The 19,910-nt window shown below is 34.0% G+C and overlaps 1 protein-coding gene across 1 annotated transcript in view; it reads left to right on the top strand.

Moving 5' to 3' along the window:
- Nucleotides 1–19,910, top strand: part of CSMD3 (CUB and Sushi multiple domains 3) — a 593,341-nt gene that overhangs the window by 97,738 nt on the left and 475,693 nt on the right. Inside the window, exon 3 of the mRNA XM_039715519.1 lies at nucleotides 8,535–8,647. Coding sequence (XP_039571453.1) covers nucleotides 8,535–8,647 — 113 coding nt within the window. The remainder of the gene's footprint in view (nucleotides 1–8,534; nucleotides 8,648–19,910) is intronic.

Raw genomic sequence — 19,910 nt, 5'->3', positions numbered from 1 at the left:
GAACTCATAGGGTAAGACAAAGGCAGTTTATTAGGGAATTCCAAAGCTACACACACAAGAGCAAAACAAGGAATTAATTCACCCCCAGGCAGGCAGGCATTCAGCCACCCCCGGGAGAGTGAAGAGTAAAAGTGATAGAACTCATAGGGTAAGACAAAGGCAGTTTATTAGGGAATTCCAAAGCCACACACGCAAGCAGAGCAAAGCAAGGAATTAATTCACACTTGGCAGGCAGGCATTCAGCCACCCCCAGGAGAGCGGGATCCCATGAGAAGTAATGGTGACTTGGGAAGAAAAATGCCATCATTCCAAGCATCTCTCCTTCCTTCTTCCCCAGCTTCATATGATGAGCAAGACACCATGTGGTATGGGATATCCCTCGGGTCGTTTGGGGTCAGCTATCCCGGCTGCGTTTCCTCCCACCTTCCCATTCACCCCCAGCCCGCTCGCCAGCGTGGCAGTGTGCAAAGGCACTGCCCAGCAGGAACAGAAACATCCCTGTACTATCACACTGTTTTCAGCACAAACACAAAACATAGCCCATGTTAATCAGTGTGAAGAGAATTAACTCTCCCCCAGTCAAAATCAGTACAGATGCTTACATGTCTGATGCATTATTATGGAAGTGACACAGAAAAAAAAAGATCACACAACAGACTGAAAGAGAAAGAGATGCTAGATTTTACATTCCTATGAATATAGGGCAACAAAAAAATTAACAACCAAAATATGGGATGTCAAATTTGATACATTCAACATTTTAAATCCATACTTTATTAAGTAATCATATATTTTCTTTAATATCTTGGTATTAAAATAAAAAAAAATGCCATGACGTAGAAATAAGGGGATATGGTCCTCAGAACCAAATACTTGATGAGTATTAGATGAAAACAAAATTGTATCTTGAAAAAAATACTGAAGAATGCTGTTATTTTAATTGAATAGATGCTGGCCACAGCAAAAGCAGCAACAAATTGGGTAAGAAGATCATGCTTCTATCTTAGAGAATGCAAATAAGCAAACCCTTCTGTTGAGGGCTTTCTTTCTTTTTCTATTTCTTTTTTTAATAATAATTAGAGCTAGTGGGAAAATGTTAAACAAGTATCTGGCAGGCAAAAGATCTCACTAAATTTGAAATTGAATCAGCGTAGCATCAGGCTAGTCAGATGTTAAATCTAATCATCTGCTACTTAGAAAATTAATAGAAGTTTGTATGAATACAAAATCACACAGACAGGACTCCAGCAGCTAATAATGGATTCATCAGTATGTGATCCAACAAAACCAAGCCCCAACAGTACCTAACTAAATTCAAGATGTGTTTATTTGCTAAGTATTGACTGGTACTGTCTGCATAAATAACTGATAGCAAGTTACTGGACATACCAGCAAATAAAATGACTGGTAGAAGGATTTTAGCTAGCTTAATGGGAAAAATCCACTGGTGGTGAAGCTTCAATTGTATATTTCTTGTGGATTTTAGAATAATATTTTCTGAAGATTATCAACTTAAATATGTATCATTAAGACCAAACCTTCTTAGTGGAAGAAAAAGTTTCATTCGTGTAAAAAAAAAAAAAAGAAATATTTTATCTGTTATTCGAAAATATTAGATATTTCAGAAAATGACTGGTAGAAGGATTTTAGCTAGCTTAATGGGAAAAATCCACTGGTGGTGAAGCTTCAATTGTATATTTCTTGTGGATTTTAGAATAATATTTTCTGAAGATTATCAACTTAAATATGTATCATTAAGACCAAACCTTCTTAGTGGAAGAAAAAGTTTCATTCGTGTAAAAAAAAAATAAATAAAAAAAAGAAATATTTTATCTGTTATTTGAAAATATTAGATATTTCAACTTCCTGTAACTGCTAAATATGGAATAAAATTTCTGTTGTCTTCAGAAAGTTTTCCTTTACTTGTGGGGAAGATTCTCAATGAAGTTACACAACAGTTTGTTTTACTTACTTTTCTTTTATACTTAAGACTTTGCTTATTATGCATATTCTTTTTCAGAATCAATCTTCTTTTTACAAGAATAAACAGTTATTTGGAAATCAAACTAACAGTGAGGATGTATAGGCTTTGACACTCTTTTTAATTTTACAGTCAAAGTTACAATAACTTGACATGTTAACATGTTTTATGTTTCTGCATTATTTTACATAAATTAGGAACAAACATTTCTTGCACCTTTCAGATTAGACTAAAACTCTTCCTGCTGTAAAATTTCTGTGACCTAATAAAAAATTTATTAAGTGAGGCTGCTATTCACTTAAAACTTTTGGGATGAATTTCTTTGGAACTATCCAATCTAAGCAGAAATATTCCTGAGGAACTGTATTTTCTTTGGAAATAACTAACACACTCTAGAAAAGCTAGAATCTTGTGAACTTGAAAAGAAAACAAAAACAATACAAAGAGTTGCTAAAATATATGTAAAAAATTTACCTATTTAAAAGCGTAATCAATGACAAACAGCAAATATCTGACACATAAGCAAAGAGGAAATACAGTCATCTTATTCGTCACATCACAGTCTCAAGTAAACAAATTATCTAGGAGCACTTTTCTGAGACTAATCAAGATTTCTTTCCATAATTTTAACTTTGCAATTATGAAGTGATTGCTCTATTTAGATTCTGAAGCTAGGAGCTGGTCTTCCTTGAAGGCTGATGAGTTTAAAGTTCAGCATGCAGCTTAAAGTGATATATGATTTAAGTTTTATCGCAAGGACCACAGTAAAAGCAGAAAACAAGTGATTGATCAAACTGCAGAAATTTCCAGACAGAACTCTAAAGTCTTGGAAACCATAAATCTGAAGTAATTTGTCATTTTAAAATTATGTTATACGTGATTGAGAAAAGATGGTGGGGGAGATTGAAATAGAGAGATTATAAATACACTTGGAGTGTTTCAAAAATATACTTAGAAATTAAAACAGACAGATTGAACTGTTTAATATAGGTACCTTCTTTTTTTTGCATCTATAGCATGTGACAGAATACAGTATGGGAGGAAGAAACATGGCAACACACTCTGTAAATGACATGTTTGAAAGAAAATAATTATGTCATTTTCAATAATTTACAATGCCAAAAAATATTACAAAAAATTTTCGTACAGATTCAAACATTATCATAACTTCCAGAATTTATTTATTGTATTTTAATTAATATAGAGAGAATATTTAGAAATTCCTGTGTACATAAGACAATGTTTTGTTTCAGACTCCATTTGACTTTTTCCATTACTGAAAAAATAAATGAGGATGGCGTTAGAAAACACATAAGACACAGATTCCTCAAAACTAGTTTCTCACCTGTAAAAAGGCATCCTTTAGCCACTTTATTTATACATCAAGAAATTGTGTGCACTTGCACCCCGAGGATATAGAGACATCTGAGCACTCAAATAAAATCTATCTTACTTCACCAAGAAGTGTTAACAAATTAAAATATAGCGGTGAATATAACAGCTATTGTTACTAATCTGCCCACAATATTACTAACACTCATACTCAAAACCACTAATTATTCACAAATATGCTGGTAAAATTGTACAGAATTCTAATAGAATCTTCCTCCTTTCTTTCTGGTGGTGGTCTGTGGTGCTTTTGATGTCTATTTAGATCCTAAGCCACTTTGGTTTTCCTTGGAAGGATAAAGATGGCACCATGGGTTAGTTATGGCAAAAAACCAGCAAGATTAATTATTTGTAAAAGAGTATGATGGTGATGATTTTCTTCTCAGTCTTGGATGCCTCCTTTCTTTCTGGTGGTGGTCTGTGGTGCTTTTGATGTCTATTTAGATCCTAAGCCACTTTGGTTTTCCTTGGAAGGATAAAGATGGCACCATGGGTTAGTTATGGCAAAAAACCATAGATTAGTTATTTGTAAAAGAGTATGATGGTGATGATTTTCTTCTCCTCAGTCTTGGATCTACATGGAGTAATTTAATCACATATCTCCTATGTTCTTTTCTCTGGTTCCAAGGCAGTCGGTGTTTCTGTTCTCCATTCTTATACTCTGAGATGATTGCAAAAATATTGCCAGATTGATGTTACTGAAACTACATAGCATTGTAGATTTGCATGCAAGTAATATATAAATTCTGAATACATATTTGTCTCCAAATAATATATTTAATTGCACCATATTTACTACTACTGGAATTTTAGAATTTCTATATGCAATAATTTTTTCAGGATGAGCATCTGGTCTTTCTGACATAGAAAAGTTGAATAAATAAAAATACCTCTTAACCTTTTCCTACGTTCCCAGAAACATCTGTTGCCTTGCACTACATACATAATGTGTCCATTTCCTTTGGGTGTTAGGTGCCTGGCAAGCTTGTTAGACACATCAGGAAGAAAAAAGCAAATATATTCATTCATATGCAGTGTATTCATTTACAAATTCGTATCACTGTTCTGTGTTTGACAACATTCTGTAGCTAAACTTCATCATCAAAATCAAATACTCAAGTAGAATGATGCAATATAAAATTCGGGTTTTCAAGAGCTGAAACAGAAAAAAATATGTTTTCTTAAACTTCTGTAGACATTGTCTTTTAGTTTACATGGTTTCCCATGGCTACCTGGTATCAGGTACTTATAGGATCTCTTAATGAGGTCAGAGAACACTTCCAAAATCAAAAAGAGAAAGAAGAAAAGGAACAGATAATCCCACCAAAAAAAGGGAAAAAAAAGAAGAAAAAAAAGAGAAGAGAAAGCACATCTGCCATATATATTTTTTTTCCTGCCAAAGTGGGAGATTATAAAGGAATAATTGAAGAGCCTACCAAAAGATGTAAGCATGTCCTGCCTGGCCTCCATTTCTCCAGAAGCACATGGATCTCAGAGTGGTGCAATGTCATATCTACCAATGCTGTGCTGATGTTTCAAATCTCTCACAGTATCTAAAACATCAATACAGAGTCACCTGAATAGCTCCATTAGGTATTTTAAATTTGAAAAAAGTTGATAAAAATGGAATGAGATATGCAAATGCAATGTAAGATGGAAAATTGTTGTAGATAAAAAAACTTCATCTACTAGAGGAAATTTAAATTTTAAATGTGTTTAATATGCACATGATATCTGCTTAATGAGGAGACTGCTTATTTTGCATAATTTTTTCACCTGAAGTTTCACTTTTACAGGAGTACTGAGTTAGACATTTAGCTGTCTAACATTTAGTTGGACATTGAGACTGATCTGAATAAGTGGCAATCAGATCTATGCACATACATTGTCTTACAGGTATTTTGCTGCTTACCTGCCGTCTGTCTCCTGCAGTTAGGATGTGCTTGTTATATTTCATTTTAAAAGGCAATGAAAACTATTCCGCTAAGACTTATGACAGTTTGTAGAGTTTAACATGCAAATAAGACTTAAGCTCCGAGGTCAATATAATTTTGTACCTAATGAATAATACTCAAGTATTAGGTTATTTCAATCTGAATTACATTACAGTTCTTTCTAAAAATCTGTAGTATTTTACTGAGTGATATTTGCATGTTGAATTTTTACTTACTAAAATGTTTGATTAATTTTGCATCCACTAAACCAAAGATATCACTTTTGAATTTCTTCATATCAATTTAAGTGTAGCAACCAAATTAAAGAAACAGGCTTATCCTTTTTGACTAAATGCAACATAATGATGGTTATAAAAGGCCCACTGCTGAAAGCTAAATGATATCCAACAGCTCTTATAATGATCTGTTTTGCATCAGGAGCTGTAATGTTTACTATGCTAATAACATATGTGTTCATTTTAAAAATCTACTACCCATCTAAACTGTGCCTATGTGCCACTCATAAAATTCAACATTTTGGGAAAACTGTGTATTTCTTTACTGCTGGGTATGTGTTTATATGAGAATTCTTTTAAATCATTGAGTACATAAATAGATACCAGCTAAACTTACTGTGAGTTTTATTCTAATTATTGGTTTGGTTTTATTTATTAGGCTAGCTGATTTATTTATTAGGCTAGCTGATTTTAAGTATTGATGCTAGCCAATGAATTAATTATATTTATATGTTGATGACCAATCTATTAGAAAAAATGCACTGATATTGACTTATTAAAACATTATGCATATGTCTGTTTGGGAAATGTAAGCATTTTATTTCCTTTTTTTATTAATAGAACAAAAATATACTCTCTTAATTAAATAAAAAAATGCATTTCCTAAATCATAAATATTATGTACATAATTCTCCATCTTTTCATATTAACATAATTTTTTTTGTCTTGTTTTCATGACATTATTCATAAAGATACCAATGACAAAACAAAGAACAGCTTTCTAAATACACCCTCTAAGGACCTGCTACATATTAATATGTGAATATATACCTCTATAGGCGCCTTTGCTTCTTTTGTTCATGTTTTTAATTTTTATGGTTATGTGATGTGAGTGTTATTATAATTTGACTTTCATGTCTGTCATGACTGTAACATGGCAAAAGTTGGCTCTTGTATTGAGGAGGGGTTATTTTTGTTGGTTTTGCTTTTGGAACAGCTTTCTAAATACACCCTCTAAGGACCTGCTACATATTAATATGTGAATATATACCTCTATAGGCACCTTTGCTTCTTTTGTTCATGTTTTTAATTTTTATGGTTATGTGATGTGAGTGTTATTATAATTTGACTTTCATGTCTGTCATGACTGTAACATGGCAAAAGTTGGCTCTTGTATTGAGGAGGGGTTATTTTTGTTGGGTTTGCTTTTTTTTTGTTGTTGTTGTTGTTTGTTTGTTTGTTTGGTTTGGTTTGGTTTTCCAAAGATTAATTAAGAAAAAACATCAATATAATACACATCAATTGGCAGTATCTGTTAAGGACACCAAGTACGTAGAGATCAAAGAAAAATATAAAACTTTTTATGATCCCCACAGCAAATAAACTTGATGGTGAATTACTGGTACACTATAGAACTCATCTAAAGGTATCTTAAAGCTAAAAATAAGTAAAACATTAAATAAATGCTAATATTGCAATTACAGCATTTTTTAGCAAATAATTTCCTGACCTTTTGAATTCTGGGCTTCTCATCACTCTGTATCCTTCCCTCAATGAGACTAGAAATGCTGATAATGGCAGGACATAGCTTATCAGTTAATTTGTGATTTCAGAAGACTGAGATTCAATTTCAGAATAAGCAGCAGTAAATGTATTAAAACGTCAATAAATGCCATTTGTGTTTGTTCCTATATCAAACAAAATCAAAAATATGTCATGTCTTCCAGCAAAATTATCAGAGTTTACATATTTCTTAAAGTGTGCTAAACACCAGCCTATGTAGCTGCACATATATAACTGCATTAAAAAAACCAAACCAAAACAAAATACCAAACACAAAGAACCCTAGCAAACGAAAAAGCACCAGGAATTTGTTCTAACAATGAAAAGGTAAAATGTAAATGTCGAGCAGCCTGGATTAACTGCGTTTTAACCCAAATTGAACAGTAGGTTGGACTATATAGCCTCTACAGGTCCCTTTTGACCTACATTTTTCTGTTGTTCTAAATTCAAACTAAAACATAAAATATGAGTTTATCTAAAACACATGAAAATAATTTTAATCTCAATCATTAATAAAGTATACCATCCCATCTGCTACCCAATTCACCACCCATGGCTAAGTGGGTTCCAAAGGTATGTCTAGATTTCACTGGTGTGTGTACACAGCTACGTTTTTCAACTACTTCTTTACACATTTTTGACAGTTAAATGTTACAGGCTTTGTTGGTTGATATGAACCCTGATGAAGTTATTCTCCCAAAACTGAGGAAGATAAGAGTTTTCATATGTACATCAAATAAATATGTAGAAATGAGTATCAGCATATCTGAGTACACAAAAATTTTTCTTTTATTTGTGTCCCAAATGCAGTGGTTTTAAGAGAACAAAACAAAACTAAACATACAAATGACAAAAACACAATGACCTGTAATTCCTTTCAAGAGTTTTTTTGATATGGATTTATCATTTTACAATGATGCTGCTCTTCAAGTTGAAATTAGAAATTTCTTCTCTGAGGCCAAAGTGCACAATTTGAATAATAATAAATTCCCTCATTAAAGTGAATCATGGTCCCTTTCTTTCATCTTATTACTGTGGAAAAATTCAGCTACTACGAATTTTAGCAGAAACCTCTATAAGACATATAGTGCAATACATTTTTAATATAAACCCAAAGAGTCTAAATTGTCTGGTGTATTGTGATTTCTTTGGTTGTTTTATTTTTTCAGCCACTTATAATCTGAATTGGTTTTAAGTCCAGTTTGTACATCTTACTATCATCTATACTAAGTATAGTGTCCATCAAATATAGCAAAATTTTCTCTTAATTTTTCATTTACTATATAAAATATTTTTTTCAAGTAATGCAGACTATGTCCTTTTAATACAGTTGTCCTTTCCATCATTAAATATTATTGGGAACAGCCATCTGTCACACACAGTTTTATTTTCCAAACAATTAACCATGAATTGTGCTTTTTTGTTTCTTAGGTTAACAGGATTTCATCTTCCTCCACCTGTGACAAGTACAAAATCTGTATTTTCACTGCGCTTGACAAGTGACTTTGCAGTTAGTGCTCATGGGTTTAAAGTTTACTATGAAGGTAAGACATTCTCCACAAAATAATCTGTTTTTTTTTTCCTCTGATCTCTATACATAAAAAACCCTAAACATCCCAAAGAAATATATAAAAATGCACATACATAAGCTTATCCAAGTTACTATATTTGCTTTTCATGTAATCATTCACAGATGCATAGTCGTATCTCAAACCAAAATATTTTAAACTTTACAATATATAATACATCACACAAATATTTTATGATCTCTAATAGAGGCAAGTTCTTTTAATTCTGAAAAATTTAATTGTTATTGAACAATTATTATTGTTCTGGTCCTTCATGACACATGCTTGTTCAAATTAATGTCAAGACATTGCTAGTTATTCTTGAATTTCACTGGATAGTGGCATCTGCAAATTTTATGGATGGAAGCCTTCTCATATGTTTGCACAGGAGAACTGCTGACTCAGATCTCTGAATTGACATAAATAGATTTCTCTGTTGCAGTTTTCACAATTGTCTATAATTTTCACACTGACACTGAAGTTAATGAGCTGGAACATGTGTTCCTGAAGTCCAGAAGTTCATAGTTATTGTGTATATATATTCCAGGAAGGATCTTGTTTATGATCAAGTTCAGTATAATAGTGTTTGAAGAGTTGGTTTATATCATGCATTCATTTTTCAAACCCATTTCTTGGTACCAGGGACTATGAACTCTAATGAGTTTTTATAAGATGTAATCAGAAACTGTTGTTTTTCTCTTTTTGTTTTCTATAGTGTTTTGTATTTTGGGTTTTTTTGGGGTTTTATTTTCTCTTTTTTTTTTTTGGTTTTTTTTTTTTCATTTTTGGATTCCCCTTCCCTCCCTTTTTTTAAGGACACTTAGTGTTAAGACACTTGATTTTTCTATTTCCATGAAGTGTCTCTGTCAGCAAAGCCAGAGCTATAGTAAACTGCCTGGAGAATCTGAGGCCATTGTTGTACCCTACTTGGTGCCATCTGCAAAATCAACTAATCTCTGAGAAACTAAATAGCTGAGGAACACTTTGATTGCCAGGAAACTATCCAAAAATTGGTAATGCAATGAAGGGCTGCTGTAGAAATACAGTCCAGAATCACTGTGTAGGAAAATAATTTACCTTTAGGCATGATAAATTCGAATTCTGTTTCATGTAGAAATTCTCTCCTATATACCAAGATATGAAAAGAAAAACAGAAAATAATTTTTAGGTCTTTATTGTTCCTTGAATTATTAGAGAAAATAGTTAAAATTATTACACACTATCTTTTTTTTTTTGGGGGGGGGAATGCACACAAAAGAGAAATTCAGGCTATATGTAAGTGGTTTTACCTAGATTACAGCTACTCTGCAGTCTGTTAATTTTTCAAGCATTTGGTAACTCTTCAGCAGCAGCATAATTAAAACTCATATTAAAATGCACAATGAAATTCCTATGGATTTTTAATTATGCAAAATATATGCTTCTCATGCATGAATTAAATTCATTATATATGGTATCATCTTTCCTTATAAGCAATTTACCGATAATTTTGCACTGCTAACAGTAACACACAACAAACTATGTGTATAAGTCATGACACAGAGAATAATTGAGGCTAAAATGGAAGGTCAGCTATAGACTTCAGCTTGCACATATGACTGATCCCTCATCTAGCTCCTTTCTAGAAAATAACATGCTGATGAGTAGAACTTGAGCTCCTAGGTTAGTATGAAATGTGAGGAAATCTTACCTTCAACCGCAGAAATCAGTATTTTAGAACAAAACATAAACTTTTTATCTTGATATTATTTTTTTTTGAAACTGATATTTTATTTTGTAAAATCAGGAATTTTCAAAAATGTTACACTGGATACCAGAGTTTTAGTTCAATGGAGTCTCCCTTACCACAGCCAGATCTACAGTTTTAAGATCTGAATCAAGGTAACTTCATTCAGTCAGAGAATTTTTCTTTCAATACGTTTTTTTTCTGACTTCATGTGAAGCTATCCTTTTTATACCCAGATAGCAAAGAAATGAAAACTCATTACATTACATTGCATTCATTTAATGCCTATTTCCTTGATGTGAGAGAATAGATGTATTTAAATGATAATCACATCAGGGAAATTTCCATTTCTGTTCTTGCACTCTGTGAACATGTATAACCCTGCAATCAACATTTTAAGATCTGGTTCTGCCTAGTATCCAGTTTTCAAAAATTTTGATTGCCCAGTAGCTCATTTTTAGCTTCTTGATGAAACATTTGCATACTTAGTACCTTTAAATATCAGGTCTCATAATTTAAAGCTTCATTATGGATATGTAATTTGAAATTTATGATAGAAATGATTAGCAGCCTGTCATTGCAATAAAGCAAAATGATGGAGGTGGCTTGAGAGGATAGGGTGAGAAGTAGTGACATATATTTGAATGGATTTGATCCAGTTGTAATTTGAAAAAGAAGGAACATACCTTTCATAATCAAAGATAATTTAAAACATTTTCTTTTGAGATGCTTTGAAATAGATTACATAGGTAGATGGTTGCATGGAATCAATTACTGTTCACTATTTGGAAAAAATAAAATAAAATAAACAAAGCCTCCAAACATCTATTTTAGTGACTTCTCATCCTCTTGAAAAATTTGCAGTTGAGCTGAAAGTTGACAAGAAATTCCAGAGTATCTGACAGAATCTATGGGAAATATGAATCTATGGTGGGCTTTCTTCATAACATATAGGAATATATTCATTTTCTGATCTCATGAGAATAAAAATGTTTATGAAAAGATACAAAAAATATATTATTAATAGAAATACTGTTCTGAGCCACCATATGTAAGCCACTGCAATTGCATTCAGTCAAACCAAGTGCACTTTAGACCACAAAATATCAATTCTGGCCCGCTAAACATCAATATCATAAGCCTCAGTCTGCAGTCAGTGTCCCTCCATTCTTCTCTCCTTCTTTCTCTTCTTCTCACGTCCTTTTTCTTTCCTCTATATCAAGTGGCATATTTGAGATATCTTTGGTACCATTACACACAAATGTCTTCATGTGCAGCTTCTTTATTATTCAGAAAAGAACATATCTGATAAACATACCTCTCTGTATGCCACAATACACCTGAAGAAAAATGACTTCATGAGAGAAAACTGGAACAGATTACTCAAATGTAATAGACTTCACTTACAGTGACAACAGAAAATGGTGAGGTGTATTAAAATTAAGGAGGGATTTTAAAAATAGCCTGGAGCTAATTTTATCACTGTCTAGTACCACAGCATTGCTGGTTGGAGTGAGAAATGGGGAAGTTCTAAGCCCGCTGATAATGTGCCTTTTGTTTTCGGTGGTGGTGGTGTTTTTTTTTCTGAAGCTTTATGAGGAGGTTTTTAGTAGCTTTCAGGCTCTCTACAACATGTATTAATATCTGGCGAAGGAATGCTATACTTAATTCCTATTTGATAATTTAGGCTAAGTACAGTGTAGATGTGCCCTTTTATTTTATATCTTGTGGGATAATTTGGTTTTAGAATAGAAGAGGTCGATGGACTTTTCCATTTCCTGTTGTCCTAAGATACATAAGCAGCTTTATTCATGGAGAGTACGGAGGGGAAATACAGCTGCTGAGAAAGAAAGCAGCGTAGCAGCTTGGCTACACAGCAAAGGGATTCAGTGGACCTAGTCCTGCTTTGAACAGTGCTTCCTTCTGTTCTCACTGTATATTTTACATCTTTTAAACAGGTAGCTGACATTGCTAAAATCATTGACTTCATTAAGAAATGGACTGCTAGAATTTATGGAAATCTTTATTCAAGTTAAATATGATAGACATTTTTGTGTTATCCTATTGGCCATAGCAAAGAAAAAAAATTAATATATAGATTACCCTTATAGTGAAAACTTTGAATGCCCATGAGGTGAATTGCAAATATTTATAGAAGTGGTATGAAATATAACTTTATCTGGTTTGTACTACTGCACATAATTTTAAAGCCGTATTATAAAACTGAATTAGACACTGTATAAGTAATGAAATTGTATTAATATTTGTACTGGAGTGCTGCTGTGGAGTTCAGAAAATCTGCTGAAATGTTTTTGAGAGGGATCTGAGTGCAATGTTAAAAATTTCAAGAATGATCACAGCTTTATCAATAATGGGAGGTGGGGAAGCAAAGAAAGGAGCAGATGGTGTTTATTAACAGAATAGGATTTCCATCTAGTGACTTCTGTGGACTTATCATGCATTTCTTTCAGAAATATTAAGAAAAACTGGTAGCTTATGTGCAGCATTATTGAAGCATGTAGATAAGAAATACTAGTAGGACTTAAATATGTCAGGATGTGAGTGCTAAAAATAATTTGGCAGTTGGTATAAAGTTAGAGAATGTGAAAAAGTAGGAGAAACAATTTTTAGCTCTTCTGCATATCAGAATTCAGAAATGTGGCTACACATAATCTAAATCTTGGATCCAGGTAAGGTTCATGAAGTCCTAGGTGTATAAAGCTAATAATACCACTGCTAGCTTAATATAAAATTTAAAGGAGTATTAATGAATTATTGTTTGATTTTGGAGTGCTCTGTACAAGAAATCCACTGAAAATTTTTTTGCCAGGTTGGCATTGTAAAAGACACCAAATTTAAGCTGTAAGTTTGTCATGAAGCTGGTACCTGATGAATACTATAGGCTCTTTGTTGTTGATGTTGACATTTTGCCATAACTGCTGTGGGCGTGGCTGACTTCTGTCATTATGTTGTTTCAACAGCCCCTTAATAAAAATTGAATTGAGGAGAGGAGAGGAGAGGAGAGGAGAGGAGAGGAGAGGAGAGGTTATTAATTACATAAGTAGACACATTTAGATGAAACATACTAAATCTAACAAAGCGACGTTAAAAAATCATGCTGGAGTTTCTGTATTTTGTCTGAATGTATATGACAAATTGTCTAGGAAGTCTCAGAAAATTATCTAACAAATCCTTTTTGTACTGCAATACTAGTTTGGATGGGAAATATCCCACTAATTCCTTTTCATAGGCTTGTACCTACTACAGACTTTTATGTCATTCCTAATACCAGATGCATAGTAAAGCTGTAGCATAGAATTCCTTATGAAATCCATACCAGGTTGCCATGGCACTTCTACCTATTTTACCTACATGCTGTACTGATGCCATCATTCTTGTATAAATCCAGAGGAACTAGAGAGAAAAATAGCTCTTTGGACTTCATCTGGTTAATTTTTATAGCATTTTACACTACCACAAGCACTGATTTGGCTAAAGAATAACTTCTGGAGACAAAGTTAACTCTCAAAGACATCAAGCTTTAAGAAAACTTTCTTTGATCCCACTGATCCCTCTGCCTCACTTAGAAGTAAGACTTGCTAATTCTGATTTTTGAACTTCCAGCTACTGGCTTTTGTTCTGCTTTTATCTGCTAAATTATAGAGCCCTTATTATTAGCATCTGTGAGTTCTTATGGAGGTTCTTAAGTACTGCAATAAAATTTTAGGTGTCAGAGTATTCTTTCTCTTTAATATAGGCTTTTGAAGCATTAACATTAATTTTCCAACTAATGAATTATTTTCTGTCATTCTTCTGCATTTTCATAATTTTGTTACAGCTGTGTGAAAAAGAGTTCTGATAAGTGCACTTGTCTGGCTGAGGCCTGCATCTGATCACCATAACCTGTCCTATCTTCTTATTAAATCTTTTTTTAACTTTCAGAGCAATCTCTCTCTGTCGTGCGGGTTAAAAGGGCAGAGTGCCAGCTACTGGAAGCAGGCTGGGGATGTAGGTAACCCTGGCCTGCTACCAGCTACTGGAGAGTCTGGGGTCTCGGTGCCAGCTGCTGGAGTGGGTGGGGATCTCAGCTGCCACTCACTGGGGCGGGAATGGTGTGTGTCCCAAAAATCAGCTCTCAGGAGGAAACTGCATGAGCAAAGCAAGGGAGGGGCTCCATGCCAGCGCTTGGAGGAAGCCATGTGACAGGTGCTGAGGCAGTGTGATGACAACTGTCTTCAGCTTCTGCACACTGGGTGTGCATGGGTCACTCACCTGCACACTTCCATCTGGACTAACCAGCGGGAAGGAGGTTCTGGACCTGGGGTGAGGTATCAAGAGGATGGGGAGTCCATGCTGGACAAGTATGCCAGTACTGCATGTTTGCTAATAAGCATCAGGCTGGAGCAGCCAGTGATGAGGGGACTCCCGGGGCCAGTAGGAGGGCCTGGAATCCAGGTGGGGTTGCCAGGCAGGCAGAGGGATCTGTGAATGTACATGTGCCCATGCAGTCAGGTAATTCTGTGTGTGCCTGCATGGATGGCCTTCTGTGTCTGCCAGACAAAGAGAGGGTTTGGCCACTGGTTCTCATGTTCAGGGGGTGCTGGCAAAGCAGTGTCCTGCCTGTGGCAGTCTGTAGCCCAATCTGTCGGTATTTCGTGTGTCTGTGTGTTTCTCTGGCATACTTGCTCGGCAGTGAAACTGGTTAAATCCACAAATGGGAAAGCAGCAAAAAAGTCCATTGGCTTGAGTCATGTCCCCAGGCCAGAAGCTGCCCCAGGTCTGGACTCCTGTGGCCAGGCAGGGAAATGACCAGATTTCAGAGCTGCGGGAAGCAGTGGCCATTGCTGCTGAAAGCAGTGGCCACTTATTACATCCTTTCAGATGCTTAAATGTTATTTGGGTTCACAAAGCATAGTTTGCCCTTGGTAAGTCTGTGCTAACTACTCCCAATAAGAGTCATTTTTTAGGTGATGGAAAATGGATTACAAAAATATGCTCTTAAGGCTACTTCCAGAAATTGAGGGAAGGATTATTTGTTTATAGTGTCTGTAGTGATTCCCTCTTGCTTTCATTAGGACAAGTGTATCACTAATCTGTCTAATCATGAAGGACTACCGCTGATTGCTATAATTTTCCATGGATTATAGATAGCAGCTTTTCAGTTAGGGTGGGACAGCTCTTCTGGTATCCTTGGGTGAATCTGTCAATTGAATATATCCAACTTTTCAATGAAACCCAGAACCAATTACCTCTCTCCTTCCAACTGGACTGATACATGAACAGGTTACTCCTTATGAAGAATGATGCACACAAGGCATGGAGTTCTTTGCCTTTTTCCATACTGAATATTATTGCCTTTGCCACCTGGTGAATATGTAATTTCCCCTGTCCTTTTTTTTTGCCATTAGCATACTTGTTGAGTCCCTTTGTATAATCTGTGAAACTCCTCCCTAATGTTAGTGTCCCCTTGGACTTTGACCTTGATTTTGCTCCTAAGTGCCATTTCTATACACCTTTCTTTCTGTTCACCCTTTCTTCCTTTTTTTTTTTTGTCTGTACTTTGCATTTTTATTCATTAAGAAGTTCCCTTGTTAGCCTCGTGAGTCATTTGCCAAAGTTCACTTCCCCTTAAAATAGTTGGGTTGTCATTTAGAAAAATCAGCCATCTCTCTGACTGCACATCTTCCCCATAATTGCTTCCCAGGAGATTCTCCCTAACAATTCCCCAAACAAATCCAAATATGATATCTTAAAGTCTAGTGTCCCAATTTTAGCACTTACTTCTCAGTCTTCCTTCTAAACCTGGGCTCAGTTTTTTTCAATCTGTGGTTAGGTCCCTTTCCCCTGAAGAGAGTGCTTACAAAGGCCCTCCTTCTGAGTTAAACCTGTCTACATATGATTATATTCTTATTTGTGTTGATCAGGCAGTTTCATTTCTTCCCAGCAGTTCTACTTTGCCTTCAGATGAGGTACTATGATTATGAAGCTCAAACCTGTGGAGACAACTGTTCAGCTAGGCATTGTTCTGCTGGATGCACTTGCAGCCAAAGCTTTTCTCCTAATCAGAAGGACTGAAAGGAATACCAACACCTTAAGGGATCACATGCATCCGTTCTTCTCCTCAGAATCCCATATCAACCTTAGATCAACTTAAGGTTTCCCTTGGCCATCTTTTTACCAGTCAGATGAGTGAATAGCATCAAGTAGCAGTTGTGAGGCTGAAAAAAGAGCAATTGCTCTGTAAAATTATGTTCCTGAGCTCCAGACAAGTACACAGTCCAAGACTAGAGGTCTGTCTTGCAGGGAGGGGACTGTGCCATGCAGGAGAGAGTATCTGACCACTAGAACCTCTCAAAAGCTCATTATAGATGGCTGTGTCACTTTGTTATCAGTACTCAAAACGTACAGTTAAAGATTATTTCTGCTGCCAAATATTTGTCATCCTATTTTTAGGAGGATATGTAATAAATTCATCTAAATAGACTTGTAATTCTCTTCCCTGTCCTTTTGTTTGAAAAATAACATATAATTTTTAGTCATGCACACGTGCTTGATTATAGATCTAGTGTTTTATTCCACCATAATTAGCAGTTGGACTCTAGTGGTTGTTGAGTGCTAAATTTTCTTTGATAAATCCTAAAAAAAAAAAAAAAAAAAAAGTTTATTGATTAGAGAGCCACAGAACATGCATAATATTGTTCCAGACAAAATGAATGGAAATATATTTATTTGTTTTAACTTTTGCAAAAAAAAGTCATTCTCTCAAAGTTAAAAACCAATGAATGACATATAATTTCTTCTGCCTTGAGAAAAACTTAATTATTGGGGAAAAAAAGATGTCTGTCCCTTAGTCTGGTAAAAATCCACTTACTATTTCAATGTTCTGTTTAATTTATTTCTTTCAGAATAATGTTGTTAAATAAGCCATATTTGTCAACTTATGGTACTGCAATTTATCATTTTGATACATTCCTCATATTGAAGCCTAACTAAGACAGTGATTAATTTGAAATCTTAATTATATGTCAGCCTTACTTTAGCAGCTTTTTTCTTATATTTTCAATGTCATTTTTCATTTAAAGAATAATTGAATATATACTGCAAGTCTTGAAAGAAATTTCCCAAGAGATTCCAAGGTTTCCTTGGTGAACTTACATTCTTCAGCTACTGGACTGTTAAGATAAGTACAGTACCTGACAAAAGCAGATCTTAAGGCAATCTAATTTAAGATTCACATTTTGATCCCATGTCTAGACAAGCAGTGATAACTGTAAACCAATACAGCTGAAACAGTGTTGTGCAGGAACCAGTATACACTGCTCATTAAAGTACCTAATTAAATGCAGTTCCATGTTTATAAGCAGGTTCTTCCTTCAAGTTTTAAGTTACAGCTCAATGAAATTTTGAAATAGTAATTCACAATAGCAGATTTTGAAATATCCATAGAATTCATAAAAATGAAATTGCTGCTAAGTACCACTTACAAATCTAGAACTGAATCCTTCAATCTGCATTTGGATTTTGATAGCATTTTGGCTTTGATTTGTGATAGCTTTGACAGAACTTCTGCAGCAATAATATCAAAATACAGAGATCTGCAAGAACAGGTTCAGTAAGCCAGCATGCAATCTTAAAAACTCTTTAAAACGTAGGAGCTCTGCAGATGGAGAAATTTATTTATGAAGAGAACATAATACAGAATAATACAGAACTGTAACCTAAAAGACTAATTTTGTCATCCTAGCAGATTTTCAAATTTGCAAGTTTTTTACATGAGTTAAATTTATATTTCATATTTGGACACTTAGATCTATAAAAGATAGTCATACTGTAGAGCACAAATTATATGAGATGTAAAATACTTGAAAATAGGTGAAATTTAAGCATCCAGTTATGTCAGTCACTAACATCATCCTGAACAATACCAGTATAATAATTTAGTGATGATTATGACAACAGTTTTATTTTAACGTTAAAAGAAAAGCAATTGCTTACTCAGCACTGGAATTCTCTGCCTATTAAAATAAAATGAAATTTGTTAGAAGAGTATTTTGAAAGATATTTACTTTTTTGATCAGCTCTTAGCAGAGAATTTCTCAACAGCCTATGAGGCCATCCAAGAAAAACTCAGTGCAAATGTAGAGAGCTTTGAGATGGATGGATAATAATACTGTGATGGTCAGTCAACTGCCTTATAATATGGAAAAAAAAGTTTAAATGATTGAAAGTAATTTATAATTCAATTATATTAATATATATTTATTAAATAATTAAATACAAGTAAATAAGCCTTTCTTCTTTGAAAGAGCCTTTCTTCTTTGAGCCCCTGAACACCATAAAGAAAAAGTCATTCCTTTGCCAGGTGACAATAGGCCACTAATGTTTCATGGACCACCAGTGGTATGTTACAGCTAAAAATTATTTAGCTAAAATAAATACTATAGATGTATTTGGAAAGATCACAACATTTCCAATTAAAAAAAAAAAATTAAAAGCTAACCTATTTATCTTAAACAGATGTTTATTCTAATAAAAAATTGTAATAAATTCTTGATTTTGGATAAATTGATGAATTCGTGATTAATTCTTGATAGATATTTATTTAAAATCCTAAAAGATTACATACTAAGAAAACATTAGTTCATTACATGTAGAATGTAACATGTAAAAAGAATTTTCTGAAAATAACACCAATGGAATAATTAAAAGAAGACCCATTAAAGTATCAGCTGAAGTTTTGGTGCAGAATCCTTATGCCTTCTTTTTTTTTGTTTTTAATTTTACATTCTACAGTTTCCCTGCTATAAAATAGCATCTGAAGTGTGTGTTGAGAAAATGAAGAAACCTGACATCCTGACATTCAAAATAATCCTTCTGCTTTCATATGTAAAAAATTAGAAGACTAGTAGACATCCTTATGTATTTATTGCATGTTTAAAGAATAAATAAAAATATTAGTATCACAAAAGATTTTTTAAAAATTTAATTTAGTATTAATGTTGTTTTACCCTTACTCTTCTGTCAGTGTGCTGCTAAGTAATGTGTTCTTAGCTATTTTAGGACCAGATATTGTTGCCACTTAAAGCATTCAATTCCCAGTCTCTCTTAAAGATATAATCAACACTGATGCACTTAGTGCCAGTTGTAGAGCTGATTTTGTGATGAAATATGCATCCTATGGGAAATTATTTGAAATCACAAGGTAAGAAAATGCTTCTAAATGATGGCTTCTCAACATGAAGTCCAGGTCTGAACTGATGATGTAGAAATAAAAGTCTGTGCTAAATGTTTATTCTTCTCAGCACCCTGTCACTCCCGATTACTAGTTAATAGTAAGTAGACAGATGACAAGAATAAGATGTTTATAGGCAAATATTGTTGTTAAATAAAAACGTACTGTGTCATCTTTAATTACAGTGCAGCATTGCTCAGTTCTGTACTTGTCACAGGAGCTCATACTGCAAGAAATAACAATGTGTTATTCTGGGCATGAGGCATCTTAATTTGGAAAAA

Source organism: Passer montanus, unplaced genomic scaffold (assembly GCF_014805655.1).
Source record: "Passer montanus isolate IOZ18808 unplaced genomic scaffold, ASM1480565v1 scaffold33, whole genome shotgun sequence".
Taxonomy (NCBI): Eukaryota; Metazoa; Chordata; class Aves; order Passeriformes; family Passeridae; genus Passer; species Passer montanus.
Note: the sequence above shows the minus strand (reverse complement) of the source record. Positions and strands in the feature narration are given on the sequence as shown.